This window comes from Aplidium turbinatum, chromosome 5, assembly GCF_918807975.1.
Source record: "Aplidium turbinatum chromosome 5, kaAplTurb1.1, whole genome shotgun sequence".
Classification (NCBI taxonomy): Eukaryota; Metazoa; Chordata; class Ascidiacea; order Aplousobranchia; family Polyclinidae; genus Aplidium; species Aplidium turbinatum.
In genome coordinates, this window is record NC_137476.1 from 16,924,342 (window position 1) to 16,937,937 (window position 13,596).

Sequence of the window (13,596 nt, forward strand, 5' to 3'; positions counted from 1 at the left end):
GGTAGTTTAATAAATCTTGTTATGATAACTTACATTGCGCTATTACCATCAGAAATGGATAATTACAGCATGCTCATGGTTACTTGTTTATTCAACTACCCATATACTTGCTTTACATCTAGCCTACCGCATCAGGCTTTGTTAAAAAAAAAACAGCTTACTGGTAACTTTTTAACTGTATTTGTAAACAAGTATTCTTTAAATATGCTCTACGTAACATTTGTTAACTGTCTTCTGTAGGTCATTGTACCAACTGCACTACAAAAGTTTCTATGATTTTAAAAAGAAACACATGTTTAAAGCACTACAAACTACCGCCCTGGTAGTGTAATGAGAATAAAACAATCGCTTCGAGCCTTCATATCCCCTTCTCTAGATATTCCTGCAATGCGTATTCTGGTAATTGCACACTCTGTCAGTTAAATAAGGAGGCCAGCCTACCAGTCTGAGCTATGGTTGTTGTTACTTCTGACTCTGAGACCACCTGTAAAGGCCATAACATGTTTAGATTGTGGCGATCGCCGCTACACAATAAAACAAAAAAGGATTATATATTTTCTGGCAACACTTTTAAAAACAAAATGACTGATTTGTCCCTGCCTCGTTTTCCCTCTTTTCTTTCTGGTTGTACTGGTGCTCACTGCTCATATGTAGACTTGTAGAGTGAATAACAATTTGTTTGTCTGGAATTCTTATGGAAAAGAAAACAAAGCAAATGAAGCTGAACAATCACCAAAATTTAAAGTGAAGAAAAGACAAAGTTTGAATTGACTGTGATTTATTAATTGGGCAGAGTTAAATTTAAGTAAAATTGTATTCTGTAACTATCAGTAGAACTCGGTTAATCCGGATTCGGTTAATCCGGATCTTCGCCTAATCCGGATGAAACTGGAAGTACAAATGAGTCAGGTTTGATAGAACCGTCATCGGTTAGTCCGGATCTTCGCCTAATCCGGATGGAATCGCCGGTCAAATCGAATCCGGATTAACCGAGTTCTACTTATATTCGTAATTAATTCTGTAATTGTATTCGTAATTAATTGATCAAACTTATTCTGTCATTTGTCATTGTCATAAAATAGGTTGAAGAAAATAAGTCGGGAGGCGGGAGCCCTTCTGGTGTCAGATAGCAACTAGGGTAACCTTAACCCTCATAGCCTAAATTCCCGCACTGGTGACCCCCGACGTTCAGAACAACGCAGGGCACTTTACCTTTGCGTGTCTCGGGCCAACCCAGCCCTCAGACACTGGTGGGGTGTTATGGGGTACCTCTAAATACCCATTGTCAGGCATTGTCGGGCATTGTCAGGTATTCTCAGGCATTGTCGGCTGTTTGGGGGGTTTTGGAGCATTTTTAGGGGTTGTAGAGCATTTTCAGGGGTTGTCAGGCATTGTAGAGAAGCTACTTTCAGGCATTGTTGGGAATTTCCAGGCATTGTCTAGGATTTCCAGGCATTGGGGATCATTATCAGTGGTTAACGGGTTTGTTAGGCATTATTGAACATTTTCAGGCATTGTCGAACATTTTCATAGGTTGTCGAGCATTTTCAGGGGTTGTCAGGCATTGTAGAGTAGCTAGTTTCAGGCATTGTCTAGGATTTCCAGGCATTGTCGATCATTATCAGTGGTTGACAGGCTTGTGAGGCATTGTCGAACATTTTCAGGCATTATCGAATATATTCAGGGGTTGTCGAGCATTTTCAGGGCTTGTCAAGCATTGTAGAGTAGCTACTTTCAGGCATTGTTGGGAATTTCCAGGCATTGTCGATCAATATCAGTGGTTGACAGGTTTGGTAGTCGTTATGGAACATTTTCAGGCGTTGTCGAACATTTTCAGGGATTGTCGAGCATTTTCAGGGGTTGTCAGGCATTGTAGAGTAGCTACTTTCAGGCATTGTCGATAATTTCCAGGCATTGTCGATCATTATCAGTGGTTGACAGGCTTGTGAGGCATTGTCGAACATTTTCAGGCAGTGTCGAATATATTCAGGGGTTGTCGAGCATTTTCAGGGGTTGTCAGGCATTGTATAGTAGCTACTTTCAGGCATTGTTGGGAATTTCCAGGCATTGTTGATCAATATCAGTGGTTGACAGGTTTGGTAGTCATTATAGAACATTTTCAGGCGTTGTCGAACATTTTCAGGGATTGTCGAGCATTTTCAGGGGTTGTCAGGCATTGTAGAGTAGCTAGTTTTAGGCATTATTGATAATTTCCAGGCATTGTCTAAGATTTCCAGGCATTGTCGATCATTATCAGTGGTTGACAGGCTTGTGAGGCATTATAGAACATTTTCAGGCATTGTCAAACATTTTCAGGGGTTGTCGAGCACTTTCAGGGGTTGTCAGGCATTGTAGAGTAGCTACTTTCAGGCATTGTTGGATATTTCCATGCATTGTCTAGGATTTCCAGGCATTGTTGGATATTTCCATGCATTGTCTAGGATTTCCAGGCATTGTTGATCATTATTAGTGGTTGATAGGTTTGTCAGGCATTGTAGAGTAGCTACTTTCAGGCCTTGTTGGGAATTTCCAGGCATTGTCGATCAATATCAGTGGTTGACAGGTTTGGTTGTCATTATGGAACATTTTCAGGCGTTGTCGAACATTTTCAGGGATTGTCGAGCATTTTCAGGGGTTGTCAGGCATTGTAGAGTAGCTACCCAGCAAACATTGTACTTCGGCCCAACGTAGTGTGACAGTTGGTAAAATAATGCTCCTCCGTTGGCACTACGTTGTGGCCGAAGTTGACCCAACGTATCTTGCACCATTCGTCGCAGTTGGGACAACTTCTTTAAAATGTTTGGGCCAACGTTATCCCAACTCTGCACCCAACGTAGTTCATCGTTGGTACCCTACGATGGCCCAACGTATTTTGCACCATTCATCGCAGTTGGGACAACTTCTTTAAAATGTTTGGGCCAACGTTATCCCAACTCTGCACCCAACGTAGTTCATCGTTGGTACCCTACGATGGCCCAACGTATTTTGCACCATTCATCGCAGTTGGGCCGACTTATTTTAAAATCTTTGGGCCAATGTTATCCCAACTCTACACCCAACGTAGTTTATCGTCGGTACCCTACGATGGCCCAACGTATTTTGCACCATTCGTCGCAGTTGAGCCGACTTATTTTAAAATCTTTGGGCCTACGTAATCCCAACTCTACTGCCAACGTAGTTCATCGTTGGTACCTACGCTGGCCAAACGCACTTTGCACTTTTCGTCGCAGTTGGCCATACATATTTTGCACTAATCGTTGTAGATGAGCAACGTTGGTTAAACTTAACCTGCAATTTCAAGTTGACACTGTCCTGATGATCCATATGCCAATACGATGACCACCTTCTTGTACTGAGCAAATTTAAGTCAATGATGTAAACAAACGTAAAGTTGTTGAAAAATACATTTATTCGAATGGTAAAATGCACCACCCATGCACAATTCTCAGCTACGACAAGACATGCATAAAAGTCTAAAAACACAGTGGACTGAGGTACTTCATGCCTCATCAGAAGACTGCGCCTGGATGTAACAACGTGATCTGTGGCGGCCTCAAACGCAAGTACCTATAAAACAATATACAACATTTGTAAAGAAAACAGGGATGAAAGAAAATATACTGTACAGTGCAAATTAGGTCGTGTTTACAGCACCGTGAAAGAACAGACTCTAATTGCTACATATCCCATGGATATGTGTATGCAACACCCGGTTGTGTTACAATAACAAGCATTTTTTTAATACATCCTAACATTCCTCAGTATGTTTTAATTCTGTAATTCGTAGCCTATACGATGGGGTGGGAATGGGTATACCGTTATGTTCTATCAACCTCTAACATTAATGGCCATTCGTTAATCGTGTTTTTAAACTCATCCTTCACAACAAGTGAAGGATGAGTTTAAAAAAGTCGGACTGAAGGAGGAAGATGCAAGGGACAGGGTGAAATGGAGAAAAGGGATTAAGACAATTGCTGCGCGGAAACAATCGGCCACCCCCACTAGTGGGGAACAAACCGACGATGGATTATGATGATGATGATGCGGTTTGCCTTCTCTAACCAGTGCAAATTATTATTGTTATCGTTTGATAGATCTTTGAAGTCAAGTCTTAAAATGTGTGTATATTTCTTGAAGTTCTGCTCCAGCAATAAACTAATCGCTGGTTAAGTAAATAAAAATGCTTTTATTGCCCTTATTGAGAGAATAGTAACGATTTGTCAGTGACGGAGAGAACAAATGAACATACCCGCAGTACTTTTTGTAGCAAGACGTTTAAGCCGGCCCCCATCGCGGTCTTCCCACGTCATAAACCAGTCGCCCAGTTTGTGGTCGATTTCTTGTAGAGTGCATGATTTCGTATTGCTCTGGACAACATCTATAAGTAAAGCAGTGTTGTAAACAAATAATGTTACATCGATTTTTATTTTTACACAATCATCTGCAGCAGTGGCCAGAGGCTCTTAACCTGTGGGTAATTACTCAATCTGGGGAAGTTTGAGGTCTTCCAGAGGGCAATGAGCAGGACAGTGCAAATTATTACCAATTTTTAATCAAACTTAAATCATTGTTGGGTTTGGCTTTGGCTATTCCATTCAATTGAGATGCTGAAACCAGCTTTGAAATTTTTGTGTTTTCAATATGGAGTTGTGTGATACAAACCATACAACAGCATGTCTGTAAGAATGTGAAGGACTGATTCACACTAAGCGTTTTGACTCCAATATGACATTTGAAATACAAATTAAATATGCACACAATGAATTCAGTTTATTTAAGAATTTCTAAAACAAAACTATATTCTGCCTCATTGAAGCCGAACTGTGACAGTGTGAATCAGCCATAAAAATAGTGGGTTACTCGAAGTCCACTTTGAAACTAGACTGTTTTATTGATTCTTTGATTGCTAAGATCAAGTGTATTTATACTAGAAGAGGACTTCATTTGTTTGAGTAAGTTTTTAAAAGTAGTTCTACTTGATGGGGTATGTTTCCCAGTCATAAGATCAATCATTATACACTTTTGACATCGCACCCACTGCATCAGTGCTTGATTTTACTTTAAAAAATCAGTACGGTAATTTGCTTGTAACTTTTTTTCTGTACATTTTTAAGAGAAAGTTCTTTGGAAATAAGATAGAAACATGTTACTTCTGCAGCATTTAAGCCAAAAACTAACTTTCTAGTATAAGCGGTTATCAAGATATGGCAAAATTAGCTATTTTCAGCTTGTTTGGTGAAATTGCACGGCCACTAGAGGGTGCAAGAACCCAAAATTATGATAGAAGTATTTCATTTGATATTTGGGGCCATATATCAAGACCACTTTTTGAAATTCAATTTTTTTATTTTTCACTCCACCCTAATGAACAATTCGTACCGTCAGTTACCTTGAAAAGATCAAGAGAAAAAATTAAAAAAGCTGTAGTCGCTGATCATAGTTTCCGCAAACATTTTAAAAGGATTAGATATCGATTAGCTAGGCATCGGTATCCGCAAACAAACAAACTGAAAAGATCGAGAGAACAAAATAGAACATTGCTGATCGCAGTTTCCGTTTTTCCGCAAACATTTTAAAATTTCCGGTAATGCAAACATTTTAAAGTTTCCGGTAATGATTCTAAGAGTTTGCTGAAGTCGCTGAACGCAGTTTCCGCAAACATTTTAAAAGGGTTAAGAGTTAGGGTGTTTCCGCAAACAAACAAACTGAAAAGATCGAGTGAAAAAAAATAGAACAAAGCCGAAGTTGCTGATCGCAGTTTCCATTTTTCCGCAGTTTTCGCAAACATTTTAAAATTTCTGATAATGATCCTAAGCGTTTGCTGAAGTCGCCGATCGCACTCGCAGTTTCCGCAAACATTTAAAAAGGGGTACCTCTAAATACCCATTGTCATGCATTGTCGGGCATTAGACAAATCCTAGACTATGCCTTGAAATTACCGACAATGCCTGAAAGTAGCTACTCTACAATGCCTGACAACCCCTGAAAATGCTATAATGCCTAACAAACCCGTCAACCACTGATAATGATCGACAATGCCTAGAAATTCCCAACAATGCCTGAAAGTAGTTAGCCTACTCCACAATACCTGACAACCCCTGAAAATGCTCCACAAACCCCCAAAAAGTCTACTATGCCTAACAATACCCGACAATGCCTGACAATGGGTATTTAGAGGTACCGTTTTAAAAGGGTTAGGCTTGATTAGAGTTTCCGCAAACATTTTAAAAGGGTTCAAGATTAGGGTTGATCAAAGTTTCCGCAAACATTTAAAAATTTCTTTAAATGATCCTAAGAGTTTTTTTTTGTTTGCGGAAAAATTTTAAAATGTTTGCAGAAACTGTGATCAGCGACTTCGGCTTTTTTTAATTTTTTTCTCGATCTTTTCAAGGTACGAACTGACGGTACGAATTGTTCATGGTACTAATTAGGTTGCATCCGATGCTGCGCAATCTACTTCATAAAACAATCTGCAAAAAACTTGTGGTATAGCCCAGGCCCGTAATTATACATTTTAGCTTGGGGGGGCTCAAAAGCTGTTGCGAAGTAAAAGGCTATGCACATAGCATTTGTAGTTGCAATTAGTCTAATTTGCGGTTTTTCGGGCAAAGGCACGGCATATGTTATAAAGTCACAAGGTGCTAGATAGCAGTAATTTCGAATGATTGGGATAATTCCAGAAACATGGGTAATTCCAGCCCAAATGATTGCAGAATAGAATAGATGCAATCAGTGGCGTAGCCAATAATTTGTAAAGGGGGGTTTTTGACGACCCAGCGGCGGGGGGTCTGGGGGGCCTCCCCCAGAAAATTTTGAAAAATTGCTTTGAATTTGGTGCATTCTGAGAGCATTTTCAACAAAAATGTGGGTATGAATATTCCTGCAAAATTGTGCTGTCCGGTGGCATAGCCAAAGAATAAGATCATGTTTTCTTCGGCATTTTTCGGAAATAAAGCTAAGTCTCTATGTTTTCTTGTTGCTAAATCCTGGCTGAGATGTTTGAATGTTTGGTATTGACAAAACTCGCTCTTTTAATGCAGTTTTGCTTAAAATTAGGCAATTTCTTTTTAGACTGAAAGCATCACACGTGCCAAAGGGGGGGGGGGGGGGGTTGTAATCCCCAACCCCCCCTCCCTGGCTACGCCACTGGATGCAATATTTTTAACACACAACTTTGTCAGAAATGACCCTCGTGACTTTGTTTGGTACAGGTCTCCACCAAACCAATTTATCCCCTTTGGGGTGTAATATTCGGCAGTAAACGTCAAAAAACACTAACAGCTATCCAAGCTGATACCAATGTTGATTTATTTGTTTTTAAGAGATATTCATGGACAATATTTCCAAAACCAGCATCTTACTCCATTGTAATTGCTTTTACCTGAGATGCCTTGCCAAAAAAACTCACCCAAATTTAAAAATCATTATCGTGCAATCTGTCTGGAATAACCCTATAACTATTACCCCACCAGTACATAACAACTACAAAATTACAAGCAAGATAATTGTACAAAGTGACATATGAGAATCAAACAAAATTAAATATAGAAAGTCTTGGGTCTGGGATTACCGTAGGCTACTCATTTGGAATTGGAAAACCAATCAATCAATCAATCAATCAATCGTTTATTTATCAAAAAACAAAACACAAAAGTGACATAAAACAATAATACATACAATGTTTAGGTTTTGTTATTGATAGGGAGACAACGAAACGACCATACGGTCAACTAGTCAGTTGCCACCCTGGAAAGAATAATTTGAGTTATGAAACTAATCAACAATTTACCCAAATTGGTTACAATCAAAAAAGAAAACACAAACAAGACTAATACTTCGACTAGTAGCTTACAATTAATTGTCAGCTTCATAAAATTGTGTGCGAGATTTTCCAACAAATAGTAATCATGAAAATCAGTGGACACTGGACACCATGACAATAGACATTGTTAAACGTAAGAGCTTAGGCCAAATGAAGACCCACTTATCAAGTATCATAACTTTGCAAAGCTGATGCTTTGCTATGTTTTTTGAAATCATAAAAAGATAACTTTTTGAGATTGCTTGGAACCTCTGACCACACCACTGGTCCAAATACTTGTATGGATTTTTTGCCAAATTCTGTATTAGTGCGTTTAACAAAATAATTATTGTTTGCTTGATATCTAGTGTTATGGTTGTGGATGAGTGAAGAACTTGTGAACAATGCACAGTCGGCAGAAGGGTACAAGTTCATGCAGACTTTGAACATGTGTTTTTTTACTTCCAGTGTACATATGTCTTCCAGCTTTAAGATATTCATTTTAAAAAATAATGGACTGGTATGGGCTCTATAATCGCTTTTTGTGATTATTCTTATTATTCTTTTTTGCATTTTTCTGAGAGGGTCTAGAACTTTGTTGCAAGCTTTACCCCAGCTAGTAATGCAATATTGAAGGTGGGAGTAAATTAAAGTATAATAAACGGTTGTCAATGTGTCTGAATTCACATAATCTCTCAGTTTTAATAGTGCCCAAGAACCCTTTGCAACTTTCCCACAGACTTGTTCTATGTGGTGTTTCCACGTTAACTTATTATCAATATAGACACCAAGGTACTTGATTTGATCTTTTTGCTGAATTGGTTTACTCCCAATCTTAATGTTAACATTTCTTATTTGTTTTTTGTTTGTAATAAGCATGTATTCTGTTTTTGTAAAATTTATTGATAACCTGTTAAGTTTCATCCAAGTGAGAACCTTTTCGAGTTCTGTGTTCACATTTTGTTGTAAGTCATTCTCACATTTGTCTGCCATCATTAGATTTGTGTCGTCAGCAAATAATTTAACAGTCATTTTTGTTGAGTTTGGCAGATCATTTACATACAACAAAAAGAGGAGAGGTCCTAATGTTGAACCCTGGGGAACTCCACAGGTAACTTTTCTAGAAGTGGACGGAACACCATTAACAACTGTGTATTGTTGACGGTTGCTGATGTAACTTTTTAACAACTGTTGGGAATGGCCTCGAAATCCATATTTTTCTATTTTTTTAATGAGAATAGTATGGTCGACTGTATCAAAAGCCTTAGCAAGATCAAGAAATACCGAACAGGTGGTTTTTTTGTTATCAAGATTTGCTAAAATGTCATCACAAATGTTTGAAACAGCAAGTGAAGTGGAATACTCTGGCCTAAAACCAAATTGGTGAGGTGTAATAAGGTCTTTTTTTGCTAGATATTTGTGCATTTGGTCAAACAGGCATTTTTCAAATACTTTTGTAAAAGGTGACAGGATTGATATTGGTCGGTAGTTGCTGCAGCTTTTTTTAGATCCATTTTTATGTATAGGAGTCACTTGAGCAATTTTTAGGATGTCAGGATATTCACCTTGATTAATACATTCATTGAATAGATTAGTGAGGATGGGTGCTATTACTAATGAGGATAACTTTATAAATTTCATAGGTATTCCATTGAAGCCGGTACTTTTAGAGCACGACAAATTGTTCAGATGTTTAAGCACTTCTTCTTCAGTGATGGGTGACAGAAAAAAGGAATATGGAACACTTCGAAAATTTAGTGGAGACCCAGTGGTTGACAAAGGAATCTTCGATGCCATTGAAGGACCAATTTCAGTGAAATAATCATTGAAACAATTGCTCACTTGTGTTGGTTCAGATAAGATTTCATTATTAAGATTGATTATTTCTTTTGGTATTTTTGCATTTTTCTTTTTGTGTTTAATAATATCATTAATGGTTTCCCATGTCTTTCCAGTGTTGTGTTTGCTCTCTGAAATTAAAAAGTTGTAATGCATCTTTTTTGCTCGTTCCCTAATATGAGTGAGCAAATTTCTATATTTTTTGTAGGCGTCATGAGCAGATGTATCAGTTGGTGTTTTTATTTTTAGGGAATATAATTTGTTTTTGGTTTTGATAGAGTTTAAGATTGCTTTTGTTATCCATGGTTTAGCCTTGAGCTTTTTTTCTTTTCTTGTCAAGATTCGAGGTGGTGCATGTTTATTAAGTATGTCGTTATATGTATCTATAAAGTCATTAAATTGATTATGGATTGATTGATCTAATGTACAGTGATTTGTAAGAGAATTCTCAAGATCACATAAGAACGTTTCTGCCGAAAAATTTCTTGTATCTCTAATTGTATGAGTATGTTTCCCCTCTTTGGGTTTCATTGACTGTATTGCAATTGTAATTGGAAAATGATCAGAAATGTCATGTAGCAAAGTATGGCACATAATTTTATTTTTTAAGTCATTTGTGTAAAAATGATCAATTAAAGTTGAGCTTTTAGCGGTTACTCGGGTAGGAGTCTCCACTAGTTGCTGACAGCCACAACTGAGAAGTGTATCAGAGTAGGCCTTGACAGATGAGTTAACATCTTTTTTTGAAAGATCAATGTTAATGTCACCACATATATAGTAGTTCCTGTTTAGGTTATTTATTGTGTCAATACATTCACAGAGTTTCATTTGAAATTCATCAAGTTTATGTTGAGGATGTCTGTAAAGAACACCAAATAAACAGTGCCTATTATTTGTTGCTGGTATGTTTACCCACAATTCTTCACAACCTTTTATGTTTAAACCAAAATTGTCCAATTGATTATATGTTATTGAATGGTTTATGTACATTCCCACACCACCTGCTACTGATTTAGTGTCTGCATGTGTACTGTGAGAACAAATAAAATTGTATCCCTGCAACTGGACAAACTGAGTACGATTATCATTAAGCCAGGTTTCTGATACGGCAATTATATCTGGTAGCCTTGGCATTTCAGTGAGCAATGATTCTAGTTTTGCAAGATTAGCAACTAAGCTTCTCATATTCACATGGAGTAATAACAGTTGATTCTTTTCATAGACATTTATCTTTGAAGATAGATCCTTGATTTCACAATAACTTTGGCTTTGATCACGCAAAAGCTCATTTACCTTGTAAGGTTTATCATTATTAAGTGTAGTTAGGTCTAGATTTGATATGTTATTAAAAGGAATAATGCATGACATGCATTTGTTACAGTAGTATGGCTCATCAGAGGCTCCAAGTTTTTTAAATTGTGGCAAAGTTAAAGATATGCACTTCAAGTGTGCCCACTGATCACATATGTCACAGCAAATTGAATTCTGGTTTCTTTTACAAGATTTCTGACATACATGGCATAAGTGAGGTGTCATTTAAGTAAAAACCTTGTTTTGTTTTGCGGTATAAAGAATAGTTTAGAAACACTTAACAGTATCAGAGAGTACTAACTGATTTTTCATCAGTAATATGTAAATAATGTATCATGTCTATCATAAAAAGAAATTTAAAGCTCACGATTTTCAATGTTGAAGGGCATAAAAATCTTCTTACTGCTGTCTTTTGCTTTGGTGTAAAATATTTTCCCATCTGTTGTCCAGTACGAATGGATTTCTTTTTCCTGCCTTTTTGTTTCTAATATTCTGATGCATTTCAGTCTTTGAGTTGTGAGCGACTCAGTGATCAGAAGTTTGGTTCCTTTTAATTTTCGTTTCTGAGAATACACCATATATTTTATGTGATAGTTTGTAAATTTGACAATTAAAGGTCTGCAATGGTTTGGCTTTGCTTTTAGCCTATGGCTTCTGTCAATATCTTTTTGTGTGATGGTGATGTCCAATTTTTCTTTTAAAAATTTTTCTACAATCTTGTCAGTATTTTCCTTTGTTTCTTCTGGCATTCCATGTATCAAGATACAATTTCTTCTTGAGTATTGTTCTAATTCTTCTTGTTTTCTTTCAACTTCTTTAAATTTGTTGTCCAGTTGCGCACTTTTTTCTTTGACAGAAGCATTTATTTGATTTTCCATCTGTTGTTGAAATACTTTATTTCCAAGAAGATGTTTTACCAGTTTTTGAGCTATCTCATCCATGAGAGCTTCGTCTTGCTTGATGCATGTTTCAATGGGTAATGTCTTTCTCTCTGATATTACTTCATCTAATATGTTTGTAGTGGCCAGAATCCTTTTGATTTCTTCTTTAACTATGTTTTGGGCCATTGCCAATTTTAAATTTAGATACAGTTAAGTAATTAAAAAATAAATTAAATCAGCTAGAACTGCAAAAACTCCTAGTGATCCATAAACCTTATTCAAATAGAATGTACCAAATGTAGCTTGCCTGGCAGAGTTTTTACTTTGAGCTTGGGGGGGCATTGCCCCCCCCAAGCCCCCCCGGCAATTACGGGCCTGGTATAGCCTATACATAATGCGGTGATAGTAGCAACACTCGAATCCTGATAAAAGCACTTCTCGTTGACATAATAGTCATTTTTATGCCACTTGAAAGTGAAGATACCACTTTTTGAAAAAATCGAGTAGGCTACTTCTAAAAATGTTACTTCAAAACCAATAAACAGGTCACGTAATTGCCGTAAAAAGTATTAAATAGTTTACCCTGAAGAATAGATATGAGTCAACTGAAATAAACCTTACCTGAGTTTCATGATGATCATTCATTTGGGCAGTGCTCTCATAAATGAAAACCTGAAAGTCCCCAAAGCTACGTCTAAAAATTCCTAGATTACATCAAAGTTCCCTAAATCATTATTACATTCGAACAGTTTCACGTTCTGAAACAAAAAGCAAGAGTTAAGCGGTTTAAACAACAACACTAGCAAAAACCATTCTACATAACTTTGTTGTATTAGTGGGCAAAGTCTCACAGCAAAAAGCAGTACGGTATGTTAAATAGGGTGGAGTGAAAAAAGAAAATTTTGATTTTTGCTCTGTAATAGCGATTAAAAGTTGTAGTGTGGCTTGACTATTAAGCTTTGAAAATTTCAGCGTTTTAAAATAAAGTTTTCGTCTGCCGCAAGCAAGTTCAAGATTACAAGGGATGTGCTGATTAAATATCACAATTTGCTTCAGATTTTTTTCCGCAACAAAACCATCGCATGTGACGTCATAGAGGACATTTCTTACGATTCAATTAGTCCATTTAAGCAACATAATCGGAAATATGCAATTCTTAAAAAGGGCCTAAAAAAGCCATTGCAGCGGTTTGTATGTCTGTTGCATTTTAATGAATTACCACTGAGACACTTGATGCATTATCTTGATGGAGTTACATCTGGTCCACTAAGTTTTTCTGGCTCCATTGGTAAAAAACTTGAAGACTGTGACAGTTTACCAGTCACAGAGTTTGAGGCTGTTGATATTCAACTGCCTTCAATTGACGTGAGCTTAAGCACAGACCAGCAGTAGCCTACTGTACTTGTATGGCATCTGTAAAGCAATTAGCTCAGGGCGTTGTGATGCCAAGCTTGCCTATTGTAATCCAAGAGAGATGAATCACTCCAGATGGCTGACAACAACCAATCGCATTTTGAAGCTTTATGTTTCACGAAACAATCCCTGTAAAATCTGAGAGCGTTGGTCTTCTTCATCGTGTATCACACGGCCGTAGCCCAGAGCATCACGCAGGCTCTTGCTCTATCGTTGAACTCGGCCAAATCCTGTGCAGAGCACCTTGCTTTTAGGTCAGGGCATTCGAGTAGATGTTGCATCATTTGCTCCTGTCCGCATTTGCAACTTGTGCTCCCCATGGAATACCCCAGTGTCTCATCAAAGTTTTAC

At 37.5% G+C, this 13,596-nt stretch overlaps 1 protein-coding gene across 2 annotated transcripts; it reads right to left on the reverse strand.

Moving 5' to 3' along the window:
* Positions 1 to 3,428: 3,428 nt before the first annotated feature.
* On the reverse strand, positions 3,429 to 12,864 carry LOC145771342 (uncharacterized). 2 transcript variants are annotated; one of them, XM_082583092.1, is made up of 4 exons: positions 12,454 to 12,864; positions 11,355 to 11,514; positions 4,250 to 4,378; positions 3,429 to 3,567 (listed from the first exon to the last, which is right to left on the reverse strand). In XM_082583092.1, the coding sequence occupies exons 1-4, from the start codon at positions 12,475 to 12,477 to the stop codon at positions 3,554 to 3,556; spliced, it is 327 nt and encodes a 108-aa protein (XP_082439218.1). In that variant the 5' UTR covers positions 12,478 to 12,864; the 3' UTR covers positions 3,429 to 3,553. The 2 variants fall into 2 exon arrangements, with proteins under 2 accessions (XP_082439218.1, XP_082439217.1); XM_082583091.1 differs by having other exon boundaries at positions 11,319 to 11,514.
* Positions 12,865 to 13,596: the final 732 nt, after the last annotated feature.

Bases quoted from the DNA above. Each gene is read 5' to 3' on its own strand.
- LOC145771342 (XM_082583091.1), bottom strand. From the start codon at position 12,477: ATGAATGATCATCATGAAACTCAG. The intron at 11,515-12,453 runs GTAAGGTTTATT...GTGTATTCTCAG, and splicing joins ATGATCATCATGAAACTCAG to AAACGAAAATTAAAAGGAAC. The intron at 4,379-11,318 runs GTGAGCTTTAAA...CTTTACTTATAG, and splicing joins GCCCTTCAACATTGAAAATC to ATGTTGTCCAGAGCAATACG.